Consider the following 24,459-nt stretch of genomic DNA (forward strand, 5'->3'; position numbering starts at 1 on the left):
GAGTCCAAGTATCCTTAAAGTTGGGCCATGTGTGAACAGGCATTTTCTGTGGTAGGTCCTTTTTAACAAGGTGGTGTTTTGTCCTGAGGACTCTGTGAACAGCTTCTCAGACTGCCACTATCCTCAGCAGCCCTAGGACCGGCTGGCCCAGCCACTACTAGGAGGGGACATGAGCTCTGAGGCTGCCTGGTTGGCTTCTCCTACTTAGTGTCCCTTGGGAATAAAAGGAAGTTATTCCTGATTTGGTCCCAAACATGTTCGACCCTAGCTCTCAGCAGGGGGAAAAAGCTCCAGGGGGCTAAAATAGTACCTTGCACCAGAAGTACTTAGCAATTGCTGGTTTTGATTCAATGCCTGTCACATGGGGGAAGTTGAACCCTTACCAATGTTCTGCCCTAGTCCTGGTTACTGTCTCCCGAACACACTCGCTCATTACTTTGTTGCCTCGCACTGACAACTCTGGTTGATTCATGCTCATCGTGGGCAGCTGTTGGGTTCTGTGGCTACCCCCGCCTTCTGAGAGCTACCCGGTGTTCCCCTCCTCTGGCTGGAAAGCTCCCTGCAGCCGTGTCCTGCTAGATCAGCTGTTCCTGTGGCCATAGCAGATGGGCCGGGATGAACACTGAAGCGAAGCAGGAGAATCGGGGCCAAGAAGCAGATTCAGAAAGCTTGCCTAGAAAACTTGATTTGTACCAGTTTTGCTTGGGAGATGTTGGTGGTCTTGTCATTTGTCCTATCATCTGGAGAGGCGAGGAGGACAGGCTACAGTTAATGCGTTCCAGGGGTCCCAAGGCCTAGCAGCACCATTCCTGAAACTCTGAGTCAACCCTGGATTTTTTTTTTAAATTATTATTTAATAGAGAGAGAGCACAAGCAGGGGGAATGGGAGAGGGAGAAGCAAGCTCCCTGCTGAGCAGGGAGCCCGATGTGGGACTCAATCCCAGGACGTTGGGATCATGACCTGAGCTGAAGGCAGATGCTTAACCGACTGAGCCGTCCAGGTGTCCCCAACCCTGGATCCCTAAAACAGGGCCCCTCACCCACTTTTGTTTTTCCATAAGTCAGTTCTAGTTGGTGTATTCCCTTTATGTGTAGCCATAAAGGCTGCAAATAGACACCAAAAATTTGTGGGATTCCCAGTAAGTACAAGCTTCTGAGCTCAAAGGGAGGCCATGGTAAAAATCCCATGTAGCGCAAAACCCGCGGGTACAGGGATTTTGGTCACTGTGCAAAAGACAAGCTGTGACCTAATTAAGTCCCACTTGACAGCTATAGATGAAGAAGCACGTGGTCCAGGCTGCGGAGGGCGCCCCCTTGACAGGCGGTGGGCATGGCTAAGTTCAGCCCCTAGAACCCAACCAGGGTTCTGTGGCCGGAAGAAGGTCATTTACCAAAGGACACCCTGGGCCTGGAATTTGCTCAAGCCGGAAGACTTTCTGCTTAGTGACATCAAAGAGGTCCCAGACCATAAATAAAGCAGTTTCACAAATCAGTCAACCCCCACGTTTCATTCTTGTGCTTGGAAAGAAATACGGACTTCGTGGTCATGGGATGTTAACTCTTTTATTAATTTAAGGTTAACACTGTATTTGCTTTGTGGATTTCTCTTTTGAAGTTGTGGATTCAATAAACAACAGCTGGGTTCCCCCAGCTCCTAGGGGACAAGGCAAATGCATTACAGTCCAAGAGGGGAGCAGGACCAAATGGAGAACGAGCTTGAAAAAATTTAAGGCAAATGTCACTCCCATATTAAAGGGACTTGATCAAGCAGATATGCATTTCAATGAAAATATATGAAATATTTGTCAAAATAATTAACTCGGTAAAAATTAGAACATGTAGCTTATAAAATGCCTACACAGGTTTGGCAGAAATAAATCCAACCGTGTCATTAGGCTCATAGTACACACAGACACAGGAGTGACCGCCTTCAGAACAAGTCTCCCGGCAAGCAGAGGCCAAGTGTATTTCAAAAAAGCAATTCCACGAAATGGGCAGTGATAAGATTAACGACTCATGGGCTGGGTTTCCATTTTGGTAAGAGGAATTGCGTGAGTCACTGGGGCTCCTTGTGGCTGGCCCCCAGGATGCCTCCCGGGAACTGTCCTCAGGAGGCTCTGCGTCAGGGAGAGGTGGTCACTCGGAGTACGAGACTCCTGGAGACATGACAGGACGTGGTGACGAGGGGCACTCGGCTCACCTATAGGACAGTGCGGTGGAGAGAGGAAGGGTCTTTCCATCCAGATTTGGAATAGGACATTCGCAGCAGTTCCAGAAGTAGCTGACTATGGAGAAACAGATGCTCCATCCCCAGTGGTCATGTATTTCACGGCCCCGTGTCTATTCTATTTACAGTCTGACCGGACTGTCCCCAGACAGCTTTGTGGCAGGTGGGGGAGCAGGCATGTGCTCGGCTGGGCACCTCGCACAGGGAGACAGGCCCAGGGCCTGGCAGGCGAGATTCACTGAGGCTGCAGGGAGCACGGGGAGAAGAGTGATGGGTGAAGCCAAGCATCTTGCCTTTCTGCTTTGGTCTTGAAGTTTCAGTAAACTTATGGTCCCAGAAGCCGCTCCAAAGCTGGAGCTGTGGGTTTCCAGAATTCCTGCTGTTCCCGCTTGGGGTTTGCCAGAAGAACGGAGCCAGCAAGCAGAGTTGGAGAGGCACACCTCCTGGAGGCCCACCGCCCATGGGGGCCGGGTGCTCAGAGATGCTGCAGAAGGACCTTGCTCCTAGGGAGATAAAGCTGTTGGACGCGGGGCACCCCTGCAACAGGCCTGGGCTGACAGTGTGGAGAAAAGGCGGATGGACGGATGGACAAGAGAGGCCCCGCCCTCTGCGGTCGGCTGGGGTGCCCCTATCCAGCCAGGAGGCACGTGCGGCAGCAGAACTGAATGAACAGCTTCCGTTCGCAGAGCCGGTTGGACTTCACCATCTCACAGAACGTCTCATCGGCTGGGGTCCCACCAGGAAAGAGAAAGGGGGGACATGTCAGACTTCAGGGCCTGTTAAAATGGTTCCAACCATCCCCTTTCCCTGGCTCCATGATGGGCTGGGAGGGGACGGGGGTCACAGAGGAAGTGGGGGCAGCAGCCAGAGTGGTCCTCGCTGTCCTCCCGTGACATGTGTAGCCTGAATATGGCAGAGGGGGCACCTAGCTCACAGGGGTTCATGCGGGTATAGACAAATGGGGGGCTCGAGATTGCAAGGAAGGTGGATAGGGCTGCACCAGCTGGGCCTCAGGGTTCCTGTGCCTCTGTCTTTCCAGATTAAGTGCAGTGGTGGGAAGTTTAGTAGGAAGACTCTGGGGGTGGGATGGGGGTGGGGTAGGAGGACAGGCCTGGAAGGGACAGGCAGGGAAGCTCTCCCGTGTCCTGGGAGCACTCCAAACCAAATGAGATAGGAAGGAGAGAGCTGTCAAGGCTAATGGAAAGGAGAAGGGGAAGAGGGCGGGAAGCCAGCCCATTCCAGCTGGCTGCTCACTTTTGGAGTTGCCTGGTCACTGACAGGACCTGGAAGACCCTCCTATGACCACCTCACTTTCTCGGGTTGGAACTATAACCTGAATGGGTATCATCCTAAAGAGGGAGCTTCCTAGCCTTTGAAAGCCTACAATTCTGCAAACCAAAGAAATGACCAAACACCAAGGCAAGGAGGCCACATTGAGATCTGCAGGACATTCTGGGTCTGTGCTCAGCCAGGGCGGGGCCAGGGATGGCTCCATGGGACCGCTAGGTTCCTCTCTTGTAAGCCAGTTCATAGCGCCCAGAGCTGGCCCTCACTGTTCCTCCCGGTGACCAGCTGAGCATGGAATCTTCTCTGCCACACCACGTCTCCAGGCCAGAGTCCTCTGCCTGGAATCCCCAAACTGGACTCCGGGCTCCCCCAGAGTTTATGTCTTCATGGCCCTCCCTGGTCTCCAGGGGACCTCGAGAACCAGGGATCTCCCACAGCTCAGACGCAGGGCTTCCCTGTGGGATGTGCGGGACTCGACACTGGGCTCTGAGGCTGAGACCCTCTGGGCCCCCTGGCTTGGAGCCCCGAGATCAGGCCTCTCCTAAGAGAACTCACCACACTCAGGCCACCGGGGCTCACCACACGAGAGTGGGAACGGTACAAGCACAAAATCAGTTTTAAGAGTTACCCAACAAACAGAGCAGCAGTAGCCTGTGGCCAGGATGCCTCATTGATCAATGACAGAGGCGTAAAGGGATGGGAGAATGAGAGGGGTCCCTGATGGTCACCCAAAGGGATGGCCCGCCCACCCTTCAGAAGGGCTGCGCCTGCATCTCCTTTTCCTTTCTCTTTTGGCCACAAGCCACGAGCTGGGCTCCCCCAAGGGCAACCCCGTGGGTGCTCACCGTTGCTGCATGTGTGGTTGGTGATGCACGTGCTGCCCAGCAGTGTGAAGCCTGTCTTACACCTGCTGCAGTTCCTGCTGGAGCCTTCGCAGCTCAGGCAGCTCTCATCACACCTGCAGGAGGAAACAGGTTCATTCTGCTGCGCGGGAAGGGGCCCAGGCGCTGCATGCACCCCTCCCGGAGCCCCCCTACCCTCTTGCCTGCCCTGCAACTGTGACGGCCTGAAACCCCAGACAAGCGTCTGCACATTCCTCCACCCACCTGATTGCACTATCGCCCTGAGGACGGGTGAAGACGGTCATGGCCAGTGGGCAGAAGCCTGCTGGGGGCTGATGGGCCCAGGCCCCAGTGGCTCACGGATTCCCTGTGGCTCACCTGGACACTTTCTTGGACACTGTGGCACCTGCCCCACAGCTGGCTCCTCAAGCAACATTAGCACACGCACCCCTGGGAGCTGCCCAGCTCTGAGCTATAGTGTTGGCACTCCAGGACGGGGATGTGGCAAACCCAATCCCAGAGCAGGCCTGGGGGACTGCTGCAGACCAGGAGGCTGAGCGGTCTTCACGGCGGGTGGGCAGGGTGTGGGTCTTGCAGTTCTTGCCCGAGATGGGACCCGGGGTTCTTTCTACTGCAGAGTACCGTGACCCCGTGAGCGGGGTGGCACACAGTAGCTCGCAGGCCATATCCAGCAGTTGTACTGGAACAGTCATTTGCTCATCTATAGATCACTGTGGCTGCTTCTGCGGGGTTAGAACTGAATAGCTGGGAAGGAGAGACCACAGGGCCTGTCAAGCCCGAACTACCCACCACTCGGCCCTCTAAAATAAGGAGAAAGAGCTCGCCATCCCCGCCCCAGGGCCACACCCACTGCCTTTTCTGAGTCCAGCTCCTGGTGCCCGGGTCTCACCAGGCTCCAGTCGCCCTCCTTCTCAGCGGATTCCCACCGCAAGTGGAACCGCCCTGGAGGCGGAGCTTAGGCAGGGTGGGCGGGGCATGCGGCGTTCAGGCGGAGTGGGCGGGGCATGTGGAGCGGGAGCCCAGCTCCGAGGGCTCTGGCCTCTGCCCCGTGTGGGCAGTTCTTTGCTGAGGACTCATGCCACCTGCCCCGTCAACAGCTAGACGCCATCAACAACCTGGGGGCGGTTGATGGCCTCTCCCCGAAGCGGCCTTCCGCTGGACAACCAGGGGTGTAGGGCGGGGCCTGCTGCGTGGGACCCTGTTTCTATGCACTTGGGGAAGCCGCTAGGGTCTGGCCCCGGTCGTGCGCACCTTGGGGGTGGCTCAGCCACACACCCCGACACCACAGCCCAAGGGATGACTTCCCCCGGGGATCCCTGCTTCTTTTAGTTCTAGTCCTAAGGGCCCCCAACCAGCCCCTTAGGACCAGAACTAGGGCCTCTCCTCACTGCTCAGCGAGAGGTCAGTGGTCTCAAAGGCTTGGGGTCAGCACTCTGAGGCGGTGGCTGAGGGCTGCTTCAACGGAACAGTGAGTGGGGCAGGCTAAGGTAGAGAACCACCTGCCAGCCCCCAGTGGGAATGCAGGTACATCCCTCTTCTAGGACTGTGTAACAGACTGGGACAAACCCAGCAGCTTAACACAACACCATTCAGCACCTCCCAGTCCCGCAGGCAGAGAATCCTGGGCAGGTTCTGAGCAGCTCCCTGCTTGGGGTCTCACAAGGCCCAGGTCAAGGAGTGGGCTAGACTGGGCTTGGCTGTAGAGGCCCCAGCTCAGGGGAAGAATCCAGCATCATGCTGTTCCCAGGGAAGGATGATGTCCCTCCAGGGACCCCTCAATGTCCCCCTCAACCAACGGCCTTGGGGGCGCCTGGGTGGCTCAGTGGGTTGAACCTCTGCCTTTGGCTCAGGTCATGATCTCAGGGTCCTGGGATTGAGCCCCACATTTGGCTCTCTGCTCAGTGGGGAGCCTGCTCCCTGCCCCCATGCCTGCCTCTCTGCCTACTTGTGATTTCTCTCTCTGTCAAAATAAATAAATAAATAAGGTCTTAAAAAACCAAAACCAAAACCAAAACCAAAACCAAAGGCCTTGAGGCCCCTGCTTCTCTGAAAGACCCTCTTGGCCTCCTTTCTGCCCCACAGGCAGTCCTCTTAGGCAGGGTAACTTCCAAGCGCCTCTGACTCTGTCACTTTCTATGGTACCTCCTTCCCCCGTAGACACCACGGCAACTTTGTCTGGTGAGACTCCGGAAGTGGGCCTGCGCACTGCAGCCCTCTTCCCTTCCTCCCCGCAACAATGCAGGGGCCACGTCCTCTTCTCTCCTTTCGCCTTCCCAGTGAGCGTCAGACATCGAGTCTTGTCGCGCTTCAGTCTGAGCACAGAACAAAGCAGAAGGCAGGCATGGTCTCTGCCCCGCTGGTCACCCAGGAGGGGTGGAGGGAGCAGAGGACAGTGGGGAGGCCTGGGGGCATGATAGGCCAGCTACCCCTCAGGCAGGCACCCCAGCGAATTGCTGTCTTTGGAGAGGTCCTTGCTTGCACTTCTGGGTCCTCTTACTACGCCTTGGGGGTGTCCAGCCCCTCCTCTGAGATCATCATGGACTGTTCTCCACTTTGTGCCTCGCTTCGTGGGTCTTCTTGGCCTCTTGGCTGCCAAGCCAGCAGGCCTGAGTCCTGGCCTGGCTTTCCCACAGAGTAGCCAGGGCCCACCAGCCGGGGCTAGGCCCGGCACCTCGCAGCACCCTGGGGCCTGCAGGAGGCCAAATCCTAAAAGTTGCTGGCGCCTGAGTGGGGAGACGCCCTGCATCACCCAGCAGACCAAGACTGCTCTTCCTTCAGGAGGAATCCAAGCAGAAGGGGTGTTTGGAGCCACGGCACTCTGAAGACGGACGATTCCTGAAAGGCCGGCATTTCACCCCCTCAGCACCTTGTGTGGGGCTTCCCCTGGGGGTGTATATCCAAGATCTGCTGTATGAGCCCCAACACTGGACTCTCTTCTGGGGCTGAAAGCTTTCCCTCCTGTGGAGGTGAGCACCCAGATGCTGCTGTCTTCTGATGTCAAGGAGGGGCTCAGGGTGGGGGGGCTCCCTAATTCTTGCCTCCTGGGCTGGGGAGGCCATAGTTTCTGGGTGCCCCGTGGGGTGTGGGTGGCCACAGTCATGGGGATGCCCAGCATCCTGTGGGATCCTGGGCGTCTGACAAATGGAAGTGATTATCACTATTTAATTCCACATTCTCCCTGGGCTGCCATACTTAGTGTAATTATCGTTGAACCAGCGGGCTGGTTAAAATGAAAGGTTTACTTCAGACACCCATGCTGAGGATGCTACGCAGGACTCAGCAAGGATGGGTGAAGGTGGCAAGATTCCTATTTCAAACCAGCTCAAACGAGCGGGCTGACCCCTATCTAGATACATAACCCCTCGGGAACTTCTACTGGGAGTCCAAAAAGCACAAGGACTTTGTAGTCTCTCATTGGGTGACTGTAGGTTCTTTTGTTTATTTGCTTTTTTTTGTTTTGTTTTTGGTTTTTTAAAAAGATTTTATTCACTTATTTGACAGAGAGAGAGAAAGGACAAGCAGGGGGAGCAGCATGCAGAGGCAGAAGGAGAAGCAGACTTCCTGCCTAGCAGAGAAGACAATTCAGGGCTCAATCCCAGGATTCCAGGACCCTGACCTGATCCAAAGGCAGATGCTTAACTGACTGAGCTACCCAGGTGCCCTGCTTGTTTTTGTTTTAAGAAAATACATTAGAACCCAGAGCAGTTCTCAAACACAGCCCGGGGAGCCAATTCCATTGTGGGTTCCCAGCTGTGAGCTGAAAGACAGGGCAAGGTCTCCTCAGACAAGCTGTACGATGTGTGTCCAGGGCTCCCTAGTTTTGAGTTTATTTCAGAAGGAAAGCCCCTGCCCCACCCCCACCGTCATTATCATCAAGGCCACCTTGCAACATCTCATTATTGCTCTCACCCTGAACAAGACAGGCTGCCCTGACTGTCTGGGGATCTAGGTTATAAAGTCCTGAGGAAAAGGCAATAGCTATTCAGCAAGACAAGAGGACACCCAAGAAATGGCTTCTTCTTCCACTGCTCATGTCCAGTGAGAAAGGTAAGGAACACTACAGGGCTAGAAGCCATCAAACAAGAACGGTGCACTACACAGACACACGTGAAAAGGAGAGGGAGTTATAATCTACATTCACTGACTGCGTAGGGAATGGCTTTAGAATGAGGACATGGTCTGGACCTAAATTTTCTCTATCTAATGTAAAATGAAAAAAAAAATCCACAAACGAAGCCCAACCCATGGTTTCCTTAATTACCACCAGTGTGAATGCATCTGGGGCTGTAGCACAGGAGGAGCTCCCGTGGGGGTTGCCAAGGCGGCATGAGTATCGGCAGACAGGCACCTTGTTACTCTGCCTCGTGCCCTGACCCAGCAACAGAGCTCCAGGCACTCAAAATTCATTAAATGAACAAAGGAATGAAAGCCATCAATAAACTTGTGACCTTAGCAATCACCAACTACAGGGGTCCCTCCACTCTAAATGGGTTCCGGTACCCCCGCCGTACCTACAGCTCCCTCTGCAGTGATGTGATGTGGCACCCTCCCCCAGCCCCAGGGAAGCTCCCTTTGCTGGCACAGGGAACCACCATTCCCCGGCAATCTTTTTTTTATGTTTATTCTTTTAAAGATTTATTTATTTATTTTTAAAGATTTATTTATTTCTTTGTCAGAGACTGAAAGAGAGAGCACACAAGCAGGGGGAGAGGCAGGCAGAGGCAGAGAGAGAAGCAGGTCCCTGCTGAGCAGGAGCCTGATGTGGAACTCGTTCCCAGGACTCTGGGATCATGACCTGAGCCAAAGGCAGATGCCTAACTGACTGAGCCACCCAGGAGCCCCTACATTTATTTATTTATTTGAGAGAAGAGAAAGGGCAGGGGGAGGGGCAAAGGGAGAGGGAGAGAGAGACTCTCAAGCAGACTCTTTGCTGAGTGTGGAGCCCAATGGGGGTGCTTGATCTCACAAACTTGAGATGATGACCTGAGTCAAAATCTAGAGTGGGGTGCTTAAGCAACTGAGCCACCCAGGAGCCCCACTCATTCCCCAGCAATCCTGGTCTGAGCCAGGAAGACCATCTGAAAGGACTGCGTACCTTCGGCACACTTTATGGGGCAAGCCCAGCATCTCCTCTGGGTAGAAGCCTTCGCCACAGGCTGGCACACATTTCCAGTCTTGGAAGTGGAAGTTTGCCGCACAGTGAATACATTCTTCTCTGCTGGGCCCTGGTAGGGGTACGGGACAGAAGCAGATGTCAGGGACGGCCTGCCCATGACCATGTTCCGGGCCTAGCACGGTGCCCTGGGGACCTGGGGAATGGTCCAGATGGCCCACGTCCACCACCGCAGCTAGGGTTCCCAGCTGCTCACTTTCTGCCTACCCCAGGCCATCCTTGCCCACATCCCCATTTCACAGGGAGGGACGTGGAGGCATGAGCTAGCTCAGCATAATTCCCACCGTCTGGGCCATATCTGATGGCCCTGACTCCAAACGTATCCTTGCCAAGAGCCCTTGGTCTTGCTTCTTTTTGCTGGTGGCAGCCCTGTATAATTTGGAGCACTTAAAGTGTGTCTGTACCAAACAGAGACCTACTGCAAGTGTGGAATCCATATGCTGGATTCCAAATGCTTCGCATAACAACGGCATGAAAAAGTGCTGATTTTTTATGTTCATTATTTGTTGAAATGATAATATCTTAGGGACACTGGGTTAAATAAGATACGCTATTAGCCTTACTTCTGCCTGTTTTTCTAGAAAATGTAACACCGTATCAGTGGCTTACATTGGTGGCTCGCCTATTTCTCTGGGACGGATGACCGTGTGGAAGTGGGAAAAGTGAAGGAAGAGATTTTGGTGGGATGGTGTAGACAGGCAGTCGGTGTGGACAACCAGGCCATTTTTGACCACAGAGAGCAAACAACTAAGGGCTTACAGAGTAGGGAGTGGCAACCCCAAGAGACCAAAGCTCAGAAGGATGGACCAAGAGTCCAGAGGGAGAACCTGCAGCTCAACCCAAGCAGACTCATCAGCCTGTGGCAGATGTTGGTCCAGAATGAAGAAATTGCTATCTGTCTATCCGTCTGTCAGTCACTCATTTAACAACCAGTAAGCTCTGGAGTTTACTCTGTGCCAAATGTGGCTGAGGAGCCCCTGATGGGGTGTCAGAGGCAGTGAGGTGGTCCCTGGCTGATAGCTTAGGGGGTTGAACATGGGGAAGAAGTAATCTTAGATGCTTCTGGTGATCATAGTCCCTTGTTAAACTTCCTCCTCTAATTCCACTGTGTTCTTTGGTCGAGGCCTGGCAGCTAAGGCAGTGACCTCTGGCTCTCTTCCTGGAGTTGTTCCTGGACTTAGAAGGGCCCTCTTAGCTGTGTCAAGAGAAGACCCCCATAGAGACAGGGGTCTGCTGCATGGTCCCACTGGCCCCAAGTTTCAGTGCTCTGGCAGCTGGTTTCATCGCTTAGAACCACAGCTTTCCGCCTGGAAGGGAATTCTGAGCTCATCCAGCATTGAGAGCGGGATGCAGAAGCAGGAGCCTTTGGTGGGGGAGGGGGGTTCCATAATGAACACCACCCACCCACCCACAGTGTCCACATGGGATATCCTCCTTCCTTCACCACAATGCCCTGCAGACGTGTAGGGTTTCTGTCCAGTTACATTATGTCATTCTAGATGGAAGACTGCTCCTGTACTCTGCCTCTGCACCCCCGCCATCACTTATCTTTAGGGAGCATCTGCCATTGGCCATTTGGCCCTTGGAAGCCCAGCGCCTCAGGAGATGCGCGGTCCCTATGGCTGTCCCTGCTGGGGCCTCCCCCGCTGAACACTGTTACCCACATTCTCTTATCTTAGTCATTAGGCTCCTTGATGCCTAAGGAGCTTCTGTGGTGGGAGAGAACACTCGTTTGTGTTTGTGTAGTTGTCCTTGACCAACAGGGTTTGGGGCACCAACCCCCCGTGATGTCAGAAATCTGCATATAACTTTGGATTCCCCCAAAACTTAACTACTAAGTGCCTACTATTGGCCAGAAGCCTTTCTGATAACATAAACAATTACCACATATTGTGTACATTATACATATTATATACCGCATTCTTAGAATAAATTTAGCTACACAAGGAAAATGTTACTAAGAAAATCATAAGGAGGGGCGCCTGGGTGGCTCAGTGGGTTAAGCCTCTGCCTTCAGCTCTTCAGCTCAGGTCGTGATCTCAGGGTCCTGGAATCGAGCCCCACATCGGGCTCTCTGCTCAGCGGGGAGCCTGCTTCCCCCCCCCCTCTCTGCCTGCCTCTCTGCCTAGTTGTGATATCTCTCTGTCAAATAAATAAATAAAATCCTTTAAAAAAAAAAGGAAGAGAAAATATATTTACTCTACTGTATGTATTGAAAAAAAAATCAGTGTCTACGTGGACCCATGCAGGTCAAACCCACATTGTTCAAGGGTCAATTGTATTTATTTATTTATTTTTAAAGATTTGTTTATTTGAGAGAGAGAGAGAGCCTGAAAGGGGAGAAGGTCAGAAGGAGAAGGAGACTCCCCATGGAGCTGGGAGCCTGACACGGGACTCGATCCTGGGACTCTGGGATCGTGACCTGAGCCGAAGGCAGTCGCCCAACCAACTGAGCCACCCAGGTGCCCCACAGGTCAATTGTATTTAGATAAAAGTTCAATTTACTAAACTTCAAAGGGAATGAAGCACACTCAGAGGGGGAAGAGGAAGTAGTTCTGGCGATGGATGGTGGAGAGGAACGATGTGAATGTACTTAATATCATGGAAGCATACACTTAAAAACAGTTAAGATGGCAAACTTGATAAGGATAGTTTGCCGCAATGATAAAAAAGCTGATTAAACACCAATTTTCAGGACTGACCATTTTCACAATTACCACAATCTATGAACTTTAGAACCCAAAGTCTCTTAAGGATTCTATGCAGTCACAAGTCTCTGCAGGTTTCAGACACTTGAAAAGCACCCCCAGATCCTCACCCTAAGATGGGGTTTGCTTACTCGGGACCCAATATATCATTTGTGCGGTCTACTACAAAGTGAACACGTGGGGTCCTTGTTCCAAACGCAGGTAAAATGTGCCATTAAGGGTATAACATATAACATGCTTTCCTTGCTTCTGCGATCTCTCTCTCCAGCTGTCATGGAGCTGGGATCTACTATTTCATGTCCTTCTCACTTGGGCTTGAGGAAGGGATGCCCATGAGTGGCGGCCGACCCTCACACGGACCTGAGGCACCACCGCTCAACTTGTCATGCATATGCTTTACCAGCTGCGCAGTCCTGACCAATGGGCCATGTCCCAACTGGGAACAAGCTGAGCCAGGCACCTCCCTGTCCCCTGGGTCCTCTACAGCAACCCACAGCTGGCAGGCAACCCTAAGGAGTCACATCCTCTGTACCAGGACTCTCAGTATTTGCACCAGGAATAGGCAAGAGGCTTGTTCAAATGCCCTGGGGCACTGCCAGCCCCGGGGGGAGACAGATGCCACCATGTCCCACCCTGCACTTGTCCCTGACCACAACCCTCCCCATGATCATGCTTAGGCCTCTGTATCAGGGATGGGCAGCACCGATCACTGAGTTGGGGCAGGGAGGGGAAGGCTAGGTGGGCCAGGGGCCTCCAGGAGGAGGGGAGCTGACAGCTGAGAACAGCAACTTCCAGACACAGACTCCCATTTGACAGGGAGCAAAGAAACCTCTAGACCACTCAGAGTAGAGAAGCAGGTCCTCTTCCGAGCAGCTGCCAGGGATTGGATGCATGCATCTTAGGAGCTTAGAAAGAAGCCAGGCAGGCAGGCACATGCAGGTAGAGAGACACCCCCCTCCCACCACCAGACAGCCTTAGCCCTGCACGCCATTGAATTCAATGCCTGAAGGGACAGAGAAGTCATCCTGTTGAGATGAGAGAGACTATGAGCATCTCTACAAAGCTGTTTGCCAACAGGCAGTCTGGGGACGCAGAGAAAGAAAAGTAAATCGAATTATTGAAATCAAAAGCGGTGTAAAGGCACATTTCTGAATTTTATGGATTACGGGTGACTATGAAATTTCAATAAGTGACATCGGCAATGCTCCTTAATCAACCTGGACTAAACGAGGAGACAAAGAAAACAAAGAATAAACATGAGAGCAAAAAAATAAGAGAGCAAATGGGTAGGAAAAAAAGCTGAACTGCGGGGGTCAGGTGGGGGGTGGAGGATACTTCCACATGCCGAGCTCCCGCTGCTGTGGGGTTGTCCCCGGAGGACACATCCCCTGTAGGCTTTGGGGTGCTGGCCTTGATCATAGCCCAGCTTCTTGTGGCATGTCCACACCTGGAGAGCACAGCTGATGCCCACACGGAGCTCCCGTGGCTGCTGGGGGTTGCGGTGCGGGGTGGGAAGTGGGGGCTGTGCCGCTCCTGCTAAGGGCTGGGTTGGGAGGAGAAGACTTAACCTGAAGTGTATCCGAGCCCACAAACTCATAATGCACTTCAACATCTAGTGCAAATAACTCTGCAACAGAAAACCCCATAAAACGAACCCATTCTCGGCTTTTCTGCATAAAAACAGTGCCTGGGAGACATCTGTGCTATCATCTTTGTGGGGAATTATAATACACATAAAGTTGTTTATAGAAGCCTTTTCCTCTTTGAATAAAATGTTCAAAATAAGAGAAGCTAGGTACCAGGAAGGCAGGCTGTGTTTTGAGAAGGCTTCCTTCACTTTCTGCCCCCTCTTCTCTGAAGCTAAATTTATAGCCTTGCCTTTTCTGAGGGGAGGCCCGGGCCCCAGGCAAAGAGCAGTTCCTGAGGACTTAGCATCCCTCCCCGGTCCCCAGAGCATGCACAGCCTGGCTGGGCTTCTCATGCCGGGAGATCCAGGCTGGCTCACTCAAACTGAGGTCTAACAGGTTTTCTTTATTTTGAATTTTTAAAATAGCAAAGGAAAGGAACAGAACATCACATTTCCCATAGTAACCATTTCTAAGGGTATGGTTCAGTGGCATGAAATACCGTCCCCACCATCCATCTCCAGAACTCTTTCAACTCCTCCAACTGAAACTCTGTACCCATTAAATACTAATTTCCCCCTCTTCTCCCAACCCCATCCTCTGCAAGGGCCCCTGTGATTGAATGTTGCAATACCCAGTGAAGCCCAGGGAGTCTTAGGGTTTTCCTAGCTTCAAGACAGTTCGCCCAGAGTCAGTGACCCATGCTCCAACCATCTGGCATAGCAAAATCGAGGCCCCTGCAGGCCGTGAACTCACCCACACAGGTCTGGCAGGTGTGATGGCATTCCCCACATCTGATTAGCTCAGAATCAAAGTAGGTGCCCGGTTCACAGTCTGGAATGCAGCTGCCCCGTGCAAAGCTGTTGAAAGAAAAAAAAAAAAAAAGGTGTGTTTTCATATCCCTCCCGAAATTTTTTTAAGATTTTATTTCTTTATTTGACAGATAGATCACAGGTAGGCAGAGGCAGGCAGGCAGAGAGAAAGGGAGAAGCAGGCTTCCAGCTGAGCAGGGAGCCCAATGTGATGCGGAGCTGGAGTCCAGGACCCTGAGATCATGACCTGGGCCAAAGGCAGCTGCTTAACCATCTGAGCCACCCAGGCTCCCCCCCCTTCCAAAATTCTAATGAAATTACAATCTCTCAATCACCTTTCATGAGAGGAAAGGAAAGTTGCTAAAGCATGGATCTTTGTGCCGCTTGAGGTTCCAAGCTAATGAAAGCAGGGAAAGAGTGGTCCGAAGCCAGCCGGAGGTCCCTCAGGAAGGGATGCCCCAGACCTGCCCCGCCCCCCCGCCGGAAGCCCCAGGCTTCTTCCCCAAATCCCTGGGGCTGAGTCCCTGGGCTCTCTCTTGGTCTGTGATGGCTCATGAACCAAACTGGAAGCCAAACCTGGAGAGGAGAAAATGAGCTTGTGTGGGTCCCCCCTGGTGGCGGGCTGACTCAGTCTGGCCGGTCCCAGCCCGCCGTGGCAAAGTGTGAGTGCTGATGATGTGTACCTTTGGGTGGTGGTGGCCAGATGGGTTTTGAGAGCCCGACCTACGCCTGCCTCTGCCTTGCTTGAAACCTTCGGTGCCTCGTGAGGATCTGGACATAAAATCCACTCCTGGGACTGGACAGGCCCCACCTGATACGGTTCTTGCCTCTCTGTCTCACCTCGTCATGCAGCCAAGTGTGTGGATTCTGGAATCGTCTCTCGAGCTGGACTGCCCACTCTGGGACCCTGCCCTGGCCACTTCCTAGCTCTGCCACCACGACCCGGGGTAAGCCAGCATCGCCTGTCCCCTCACCTGTCTCTTCTCCTATGCACTGGGACAAGCTTGGCTTAAATTAGATGAACCAAGGCTCGCGAGACGGCTGTCTGGCACACGGTAGTGTGTCTGCTATGGGGATTTCCTCACTTCGCAAGATTCCACTGTGTTGGATGTGCACACTATAAGCTGTGTGCCACCAGGCACAGGGGACAAGGGCTCTGGCATGTTGGCGAGATTCAGAGAATCCTATGTTTCGTGGGGAGAAGCCAAGGGGTCCGGAAGCCTCCCTGCATTCACGGCGGGTGCCCACTCCGGGACTCCAGGGCGCCCGAGACTGGCAGTTAAATCAAGTGCTTAGTAACTGATGTCTCCCCTCGAACGCTTCCTGCATTTATCCCTTAAAGAGATGGATGGCAGCGAATCAGCAGCTCGGCGGCTCTCACTGCTTTAACGTGACAGCGATGATTTGAAGCCACAGCTTAAAAGGATATTGGGCAATAAAAGGAAGCTTTCTGTGGATTATGGCTGACGATGTTTTCCGAGTTTGCGTGCCCCTCTGAATGCTTGTCACACCAGGAACCGCTGCTTCCATCCATGTGGTTCCTCCTTAGCAGGGACTTTCTGTCCATGACCCTATTCCTCACCTGAGCAGCTGACCTCCTCTTTCCCTGGGAGTCCTCCAGTGCTCCCAAGTCAGGAAGCAAGTTCTAAGGAATTGGACCCACAGAGCTCCCCCGCAGTCCCCAACTGCTGACACCTGCCTGGGTGTCAGCCCAGCCCAGCCCAGGAGGGAGATGATTAGCATAGCTCCCAGTTCCAGGCCCCCCAGCTGTGGCCACCAGCTCAACGCCACCGCTCCCTTTGGGGACCTCCTTCCTTGACCACTTCATCCTTCCACTGTTAATCCTGCCTCGTCCGCCTAACACGTTTACAGGACCACAGGTATGATGTGTGACTCTGGGGGTCCTGCTTCCCTTTCCTCTCCCCAGACTCCTGGGAGCTTAGGCCGTGGACTCTCTTCTCTCCCGATCTTCCTCTCCCTGATCTGGAAGAGTAAGGGCAGGCTAAGGGAAACCTCATGAAGGCAGCACTTCCTGGGCGAACTCCCCAGTGAGTAAAATGGGAGCAGTATTATCAATATCCTAGGGGCGTCTGGGTGGCTCAGTTAAGCATCTGCCTTGGGCTCAGGTCCTGATCTCAGGGTCTTGGGATGGTGAAGCCCACATCACGCCCCCCGCTGAGCGGGGAGCCTGCTTCTCCCTCTGCTCCTCCCACTGCTTATGCTCTCTCTCTCTCTCTCTCAAACAAATAAGTAAAATCTTAAAAAAAATACTACCCACATCCTAGGTTGCCGTGAAGATTTAAATGAGGCATTATTGGTGACAGCACCCGGAACAAGGGCTTGTACAATTTCTCTTATCAGTTCCTACTCCAGAAACATTCAGCTCTACTGGGGAATCCCAGTCCTGGCAACACCCTCCTCACCTGGGAGCCTGTTAGAAATGCCAAGCCCAGGCCTCTCCTGGGAGCTGCGAGGTCAGAATCTGCATTTTAACAGGAGCTCCCGTGATTCCTTGGCCATACTGCAGGGGGGGAAGCACCGATCCCCCCTCCATGCTTCCCTTTCTTCCATAACGTGCAGACCCTGGTTCTTCTAGTCCCTGGACTATGGGAGTGTTTTACAGCACAGTTTCCAACAGAATGTTTCCTAAGCTAGACAGTAACTGGGAGGAACAGGTAATGTATATTTGGTTGCATTCAGTGCAATGTGGTTGCATTCAATGGGCTAAACAAACATTTCAATAGATTCCAATAAAAATCATTAACTCAGCAAAATGTTTTTACAGCAGATGTGTGCTGAGCTCGGTGGGAGAGGGAAAACCAGGAATCTAAAAAAGCATCCTCTGGAGGCAAGCTCCCAGAGCAGGAAGCAGATACCAGAGCTGGGGAAAAAAAGAGAAGAGAGAGAGAAAGAGAAAAGGCAGAGAATGGAGAGGAGGGAGGGTGGGCTTTGCAATGCCCCCCAAGCCCTTGCCCAGACTGGGAGAGAGGCATGGGAGTGGATACCCTTACTGGTGCCTAAAGATGGGAGCTCCTTACCTTTCCAGCAGCCAGCCCACTTTATATGGTAGGGGTGCCCTCACCAGCTCCCCAGGTACTGCATAAAAGGTAGAGATTTTACCTTTCCCCTAACTTTTTATTTTATTATTTTATTTTATTTATTTTTTAAAGATTTCTATTTATTTATTTGGAGAGAGAGAGAGTGAGCACAAGGAGCCAGAGGGTCAGAGGCAGAGGGAGAAGCAGGCTTCCTGCTGAGCAGGGAGTCCCATGCGGGGCTCCCTCCCAGGACCCTGGGATGGTGACCTGAACCGGAAGGCAGATGCTTAACCGACAGAGCCACCCTGACGCCCCCTAACTTTCTGTTCTTAAACATCAGTCTCCAAGTGGAACTCTGGTTCCTACAGACTCAGAATCTTTACCCTCAAGGGCTTTGGGCCTCTGCTTTTATCTTTTAGGAAAAAGTTGCCCAAACTTGGTAAGCCAGTGACAGAAACAAACAACAAAAAAGCATACACACTCTGCTTCTGACACTCGGGTCTGAAGGGACCGGCTTACCTGAATCCTTCTTTACACACAGTACATTTTTCTGGTTCATCAACGCACTTTTTACAGCTTGGGTGGCATTTCAGGCAATTCTTCTGACCTGGAGAAAAAGAAGATGAGCCGAAGAGAAGAAGCAGAGACGTGAATCAATCCTGGACAAAGAAGACTCTGGCATTTCAAAGCAGGCTTGGTAGAACAGCGTGTCCCCTGTGTCAGCCCCCAGGAGCAGTGATGGAGTGATCAAACAGCCAGAGGCCATGTCCAGACCGCAGGCCCCCGTGTGGGATCACAGGTCTCTCTCCTCTCCCTTCTGGAGTAAATTAAAGCTCTTGCACGACCTCCAGGCTTTGGAGGAGGGTGGGGGGTGTGGGGGTGTGGAGGGGGTGGGGGTGTGTGCAAAATGACAGAGTTGGAGCCTAAAGAGCCCTCAGAGCTGCCCTCTGGTGCCTTCATAGGGGACCTTATCAAAAACTTGGTAGTTACAAAGACTAAGACATACATCTAGGACACCCAGCACACCTCCTGAGGAAATGCTGGGTCAAGGCAAACCCCAGGAGCCTCCGCCTGTTCTGATCTGGTCGTTTCCTCCGGCGCCTCATCATCGCCACCTGGCGTCTGGGCCTGGAAGCTCAGGGTTGCTTGCTACACGTCTGTGCCTCCTCCTGGGGCCCCAAGGGGGGCATTACACACATGCAGCAGGTGCTCAGGGAAGGCACCGGGTCAACGAGGGTGGCTCATTCTTGCCTTGGGAGCAGGGTGGGGATGGAGGAAAACGGGTCTGGCTGGCAGCCCAGGGCAGGTGTTTGCAAAGGCTGTGAAATGCATCTTGCGAGAGAATAGCTTTTTCCTTTAAAGGGATTCTGGTTCTTGAATGGCTTTACGTCTATAAAGATTTCCTGGCTCCTTCTCCAGAGGAAGAACCGTCATGCCATCACAAACCGGGTCAATGATCCCTCCCACATAGCAAGGGCCTCTGTGGGAAGGTTTTGACCTACACAAATCGACAACATCAAAACGGTAGCTTCTTTGAACTTGAGAACTATTCTCCGTCTGTTTAACCCAGACCTTGTCTTTTGCCTCTTCTGGGGTGACGTGCATTGGTGAAACCCTGGCATGGGAACATGGGAACCTGGGCCCCAGGGCCCCGCCCATCCCCCCACCTTCCCGGGCCTGGTGGAATGGCAGGACACCTGGTTTCGTGGTTCTGAGTTCAAGTCCCACCTGTGCCGTTACTAGTTGTGGGCCTGGTGGCTCCTCTCAGCTTTGTTCCCCCATCTGCAAGACCAGGAAAGCATCACCCCCTCTTAGGGGTGTGGCCACTGTCTGTAAGATGGGCTGCAAAGACTAACCCACCTCTTCTGAGCCCAATTAACGCTGGCCAGGAGGCTCCTCTTTGTTTTTAAAGGACTGAAAACCTTCTGCCCGTACTCGAATCCTGATTTCAACTCAGCAGCTCTTCCTAGCCAGGGCTTTTTCCCAATGTCAACTACCAGATCCATAAGCTGGTGCCAGATTCCCTGGGGAAATTCTCCCAGGAGAGGGGATCCCAGCCTAGGGTGGGGGGCTCAGCAGGGGAGGAGATTCATCATTCCTGTGCACACAGACATGCACTTACTTTCATCAGCATAAAATCCAGCAGGACAGAATGTCACACAGGTGTTCATCTCCTGATGGTGATAGAACCCGCGGCGGCAGGACAGGCACTGGGTTGGGCTCCTGCCCGAACAGGTCTCACACCCCTTGTAGCACCGGCGACAGCGTCTTGCTGTTGTGTCCCCAAAGTAGCCCAGAGGGCACACGCTCACGCACTTCCTGTGGGAACAGAAGCCACAGAGGACATTTCCCACCTGACCCCACCACCGCCCTGCAAGTCTGCGGCCTGCTGGGTCCTGCTAAGGCAGAGCGCCTAGCTGGAGAGGAAATTCTAGCTGTTCCTCCATCCCCCAAGTCAGCAAAACTCGGAGGGAAACAAAGGCCCTAGGGTGAAGGTTAAACCCTGAATGCCCATGGACTTGGTGAGCCCAGCAGAGAGGTCCCTAAGTACGCAGGAGAGGGTCCTGGACTTGGATCAGAACCTAGGAAGGCTTGCCTTTCAGTCTCCCCAGAAGAGATGTTCAGTGGCACCTGGGCGATGGCATTTAACTTTTGCAATTTTAAGCTCTGGTGCAACCTCACCACCCTCCCTTGGGGAGCTAGTCTCACGGGCAGTGAGCAAAGACAGCAAGCAGGCTCACTGCCTTTGCCCGGCTCAGGGTGAGTGTGTCTGCATCTGGGAGCTCGAGGAGCCCATGCGGGTCACGTCCATAGCCTTGCAAGGCCAGTGACTGGACCCTTGGGGGGTGGGAGCTCCCCAGACCTGGCCCATGGTGCTTTTTGAACAGTACTGGCTTCTAAAATGACATTTGTCTCTAGTTCCCAAGCAGTGAGCCTTGGTCCACCCACTCTGACCCATTTCTGTTTAACAAAATGGCTAGAAGATGGTTTATGAGCACAGATACCTTAAGGCCACACACCCTGTAATTTCTCTGTCATGGGCATGAATTACTTGTGTGATGAGGACAAGAAGTTACTAAAACTTATACAATTCCAAAGTGGTCAATCTCCGTGAGATTTCCTTTTTTGGGGGAGACGGTATGACATGATGTCTTAAGGAGGGTACCAGACTGTGGGGGGACTAAGAGCACAGCCGGAAACAGGTCACCTTGGTAGCCCTCTGAGGGGCTCCAGGACATGCGGTCAGAAGCCCCAGCCCTTTACCTGCTGGTCTTCGCACTCCCCAAGCTGAAGTGGACACAGTTCAAGCACTGGTCTGCTTTGGGGCCGTCACAGCCCTTGTCCCCACACTCCGGATGGCACAGACCTTAAAGAAACAAGCATTGTCATTCACCCAGAGAGATCCCTTGTCAACCCAATGCAGTCCCCTAAGAGCCTGTGTCAGGGCATCACAGCCTAGGAGGGGCGGGAGAAGCTTCCCGAGAGAGTGGTGGGGCTACCAGGGCTAGAAAGACTGCCCACCCCAAGGCAATGGGGCTATGACTGAGAGCTGAGCCTGGCCCTGGGCTCCAGCGTCCGAGGGTCTGATGACTCCAAGGGCAGTCTGAGGAAGAGGGAGACGCATCTGGGGCCCCAGATGCACGAGCCGAGCAGGGTGTGATGGCAAGAGAGAGGCTGAGGACACCGTTCTTTAGGGCACTCCCCTGCAACGGCGGTCATGGTCCTGGGGCCGGCCATCTCTCCTGATTCCCACGGTGGAGGACAAAGCAACACAGGATGGGGTGCCAAGGGCATGAGGGAAGCTGCCACCAGGCAGTGATGATGAGAAGGGAATTAAGCAAGAAGGGTGAAGAGGATTCCCTGCGTGCGTTGGTGGGAACAGGATGGATCTGTGAGCTTAGTGCCATGGGGTGCGGCTGTCCCTCAGTGGGCACGGGATGGGCCCTTTTCTGCAAACCTTTGCCGCTTCCCTCCCTCTTGGCCTCTGCGGTGGGCCACCCTGTCTTCCCCCACGTGCCCCGCAATCCCCGCATTCTGACCCTGGGGCCTGCGATGGAGAGCCATGCGGGGAGCTCTGTGGCCCTCCAGCAAGCCTGGAGGGAGGAAATGTCAAGTGCCCTCAGAACCGGGTAGGGCAGGTCCACAGGTGTCCTGTTCACCCGGCCTGAAGAACGTGACCACAGCATGCAAAGAACAGCACTGTGGTGGGACCCTCCGCCTACCTTACCCCTGACCCCCCGTCCGCCGGCTCTGGGCAATGGCTCCAGAAACTCTCCTCATGTGGGGAAGGACCCAGCAGCGTATTACGAAGGCTTTTGAGTCTTTAGAAGAAAAAAAGCCTTCTGTAAGGTTTGAGTTGTTGGAAGGGGTGGGGAGCGAGTTCAGAAGCAAAGAAGAGGTGATTTGCTGGCCACCAGCGTTTTCATGGGGATGCAGGCAGAGACAAAAGTCCCCATTCTCTGCCACCCACAATGGGTCTTTGCTGAGGTGCACAAAGCCCTCTTCATTCGTCCTTAAAGGGCCTGCAGACCTTCCTAGTGTTAGACCCGGTTTATTTTGCTTCCCTCCCCGAAGGTTTACTGTTGTTGATATTTCCAAAGTTTTCATTGTGGGTCCCACTGTGAACCCCTTTCAAGGCTGCGTTCGTGCTGGGCTGGGCTGGGGAGGGCTCTGCAGTCGGTGCCCCCAGTCTGAGTTCAAGCACTCGGCCTGCCGTGCCTGAAGCTTATCACGGAGCCTACCCTCACCCACCCACCCCTCCTTCCCCAGCTCCAGACTGCTGGGCTTCTTGTGCAGTCAATTCTCCTTTGATTTGATTCCTGCCCACCTTCTTCCAGGTCATTCATGGGGGAGAGCCTCAGAGAGCCTTGCTTCCTGCTGCCTTGTTTTCTATGACTCCCAGCGCTGAGTACACAGAGGAACTGGAATCCTGCACTCTGCCCTTCGCACCTAGCCCCTCCTGCAGTGGTCCCGAGGATACGACCTTTAGGACCGCAGTGATTTCTCCCCGAGAAATCCAAGGGAACCAGCAGGTCTGTCTTGCTTGATAAAGTAAACAATGTCTTCAGTCTTAAGGACATTGGCAGGGGACAGGAAGGAGAAAGAATGATTTTCCCATTCTATCCTGGCATGGGAGACAGGAGCCTCGGGAGGTGGGACTGGATTAGGGTTGTTTATTGCTATATTCCCAGCACCTAGAAAGGTGTGTGGCATAGGGCAGGTATCCAATCGATATCACCTGAGTGGCTAAAGGGTGAGAGAATGGATAACAGAAGAATAGGTGGAGGGGTGCCTGGGTGGCTCAGTGGATTGGGCCTCTGCCTTTAGCTCAGGTCATGGTCTCAGGGTCCTGGAATTGAGCCCCGCATTGGGCTCTCTGCTCAGCGGGGAGCCTGCTTCCCCCTCTCTCTGCCTGCCTCTCTGCCTACTTGTGATCTCTGTCAAATAAATTAAAAAAAAAAAGAAAGAAAAATGGGTGGAAATTGGGAAACATCCACAAACAGAATGTTCTAGAATGTCTCAAGAGAGGGACAGCCTTGGGGAAGGCCTGGTTCATGGTATGTGGACTGGACTTCACCCTCTTCCTCCCTCCCGTGGCCCTCTGTGGTGGAGAGGTTGGTTCATAACCCGAGGGAGCCCCATGCAAGGCTGGGATCCATCCAACAGTGAAGGCAACAAAACCCGACCCGGGGGACTAGTTGACCAGTGGTGGGCAGCCCCTGGTGAATAGCTTGGTAAGACACTGCCCAGGGCAGATTGCTTAGATGAGTGTCCATAAACTCCCTCTACTCCGGCTGTCTACTTGAGTTGTCTCAAAGAGCCCAATATCAAGATTCGCCTCTCGATGAAGTGTTCTTGGACTCAGTCATCTTGGCTGTCTTCTCCCACTCACTCCATCACTCTTAAGATGGCGCGTGTTTTTTTCAGAATGCTGGAGCACGTTCCCTGGGTGAGCATATATTCCCTAGGCTCCAGACAATGAGGGGAACGTGATTCACGCACTGACTACCCTCGGTCGCCCGGCTACATGGTGTTACGGGTGTTCCGATGACACAGGCTTATTTGGAATCTCTACCTTAAATCTTTTGGGGAGAAAATCCAGAAGTCAAAAAGCCCCACCAGCAAATGTTACAAAGCCGCCTGGAGTTCTAGAAGGCCCTTCTCATCAAGTGGTGCTTAGACCAGTATCCAGGAACAGGAGGACTTGCTAGATATCCCGATCTGTCCCCTTGCCCTTCGTGTCATCCAGGAAAAGTGTGCTAGGACCTCGCTGGCAAACCACCGGACATGAGGTGGAGGAAAGGGGCAGGGGGTGGCCGACTGCAGACAGGAGGTGCGGACGAGACTAACAGACCCCTTTCACTGCAGGTCTAGCCTGCCCTCCTGACAGTTTGTGACCCTGGCCTTGGCTCTGCTAGGTAAGCACAGATGGGCCCCAAGACGGTGACTCCACACAGTGCTGCACTGGCCATGCCATGCGTCCTGATTATCAGCTCCCCGTGCCCGCTGAGCTGCCCTGGAATGTGTCCAGACAGAGGCTTCGGGAGCTCCTGGCTCCCCTCAGCACTGCGTGGCTGACTACACTCTCCCAAGCCATCTTCAGCCCACATGCCCCCCCTCCAGAAACTGAGGCTTCCCTTCCTTCCCACGACCTTCTGTCCTTCCCTCAAGGCCACTCTCCTGGAGCAGCCTAAGCCCATCCCTGTGGCCCACCACCATCCTGGC

General features: G+C 53.5%; 1 protein-coding gene across 3 annotated transcripts in view; it reads right to left on the bottom strand.

Annotated features, from left to right (window-relative positions):
* Positions 1 to 1,544: 1,544 nt before the first annotated feature.
* The window catches only part of PCSK6 (proprotein convertase subtilisin/kexin type 6), a 180,593-nt gene continuing 157,678 nt past the window's right edge, over positions 1,545 to 24,459 (bottom strand). For all 3 annotated transcript variants that reach the window (XM_059371683.1, XM_059371682.1, XM_059371684.1), the window contains 7 exons: positions 20,998 to 21,100; positions 19,856 to 20,052; positions 18,253 to 18,340; positions 14,640 to 14,743; positions 9,473 to 9,602; positions 4,360 to 4,472; positions 1,545 to 2,953 (listed from right to left, as the gene is read on the bottom strand). In XM_059371683.1, the coding sequence (XP_059227666.1) occupies positions 2,856 to 2,953; positions 4,360 to 4,472; positions 9,473 to 9,602; positions 14,640 to 14,743; positions 18,253 to 18,340; positions 19,856 to 20,052; positions 20,998 to 21,100 (833 nt within the window). In that variant the 3' untranslated portion in view covers positions 1,545 to 2,855. The remainder of the gene's footprint in view (positions 2,954 to 4,359; positions 4,473 to 9,472; positions 9,603 to 14,639; positions 14,744 to 18,252; positions 18,341 to 19,855; positions 20,053 to 20,997; positions 21,101 to 24,459) is intronic.

The sequence above is a fragment of the Mustela nigripes genome, chromosome 13 (genome assembly GCF_022355385.1).
Source record: "Mustela nigripes isolate SB6536 chromosome 13, MUSNIG.SB6536, whole genome shotgun sequence".
Classification (NCBI taxonomy): domain Eukaryota; kingdom Metazoa; phylum Chordata; class Mammalia; order Carnivora; family Mustelidae; genus Mustela; species Mustela nigripes.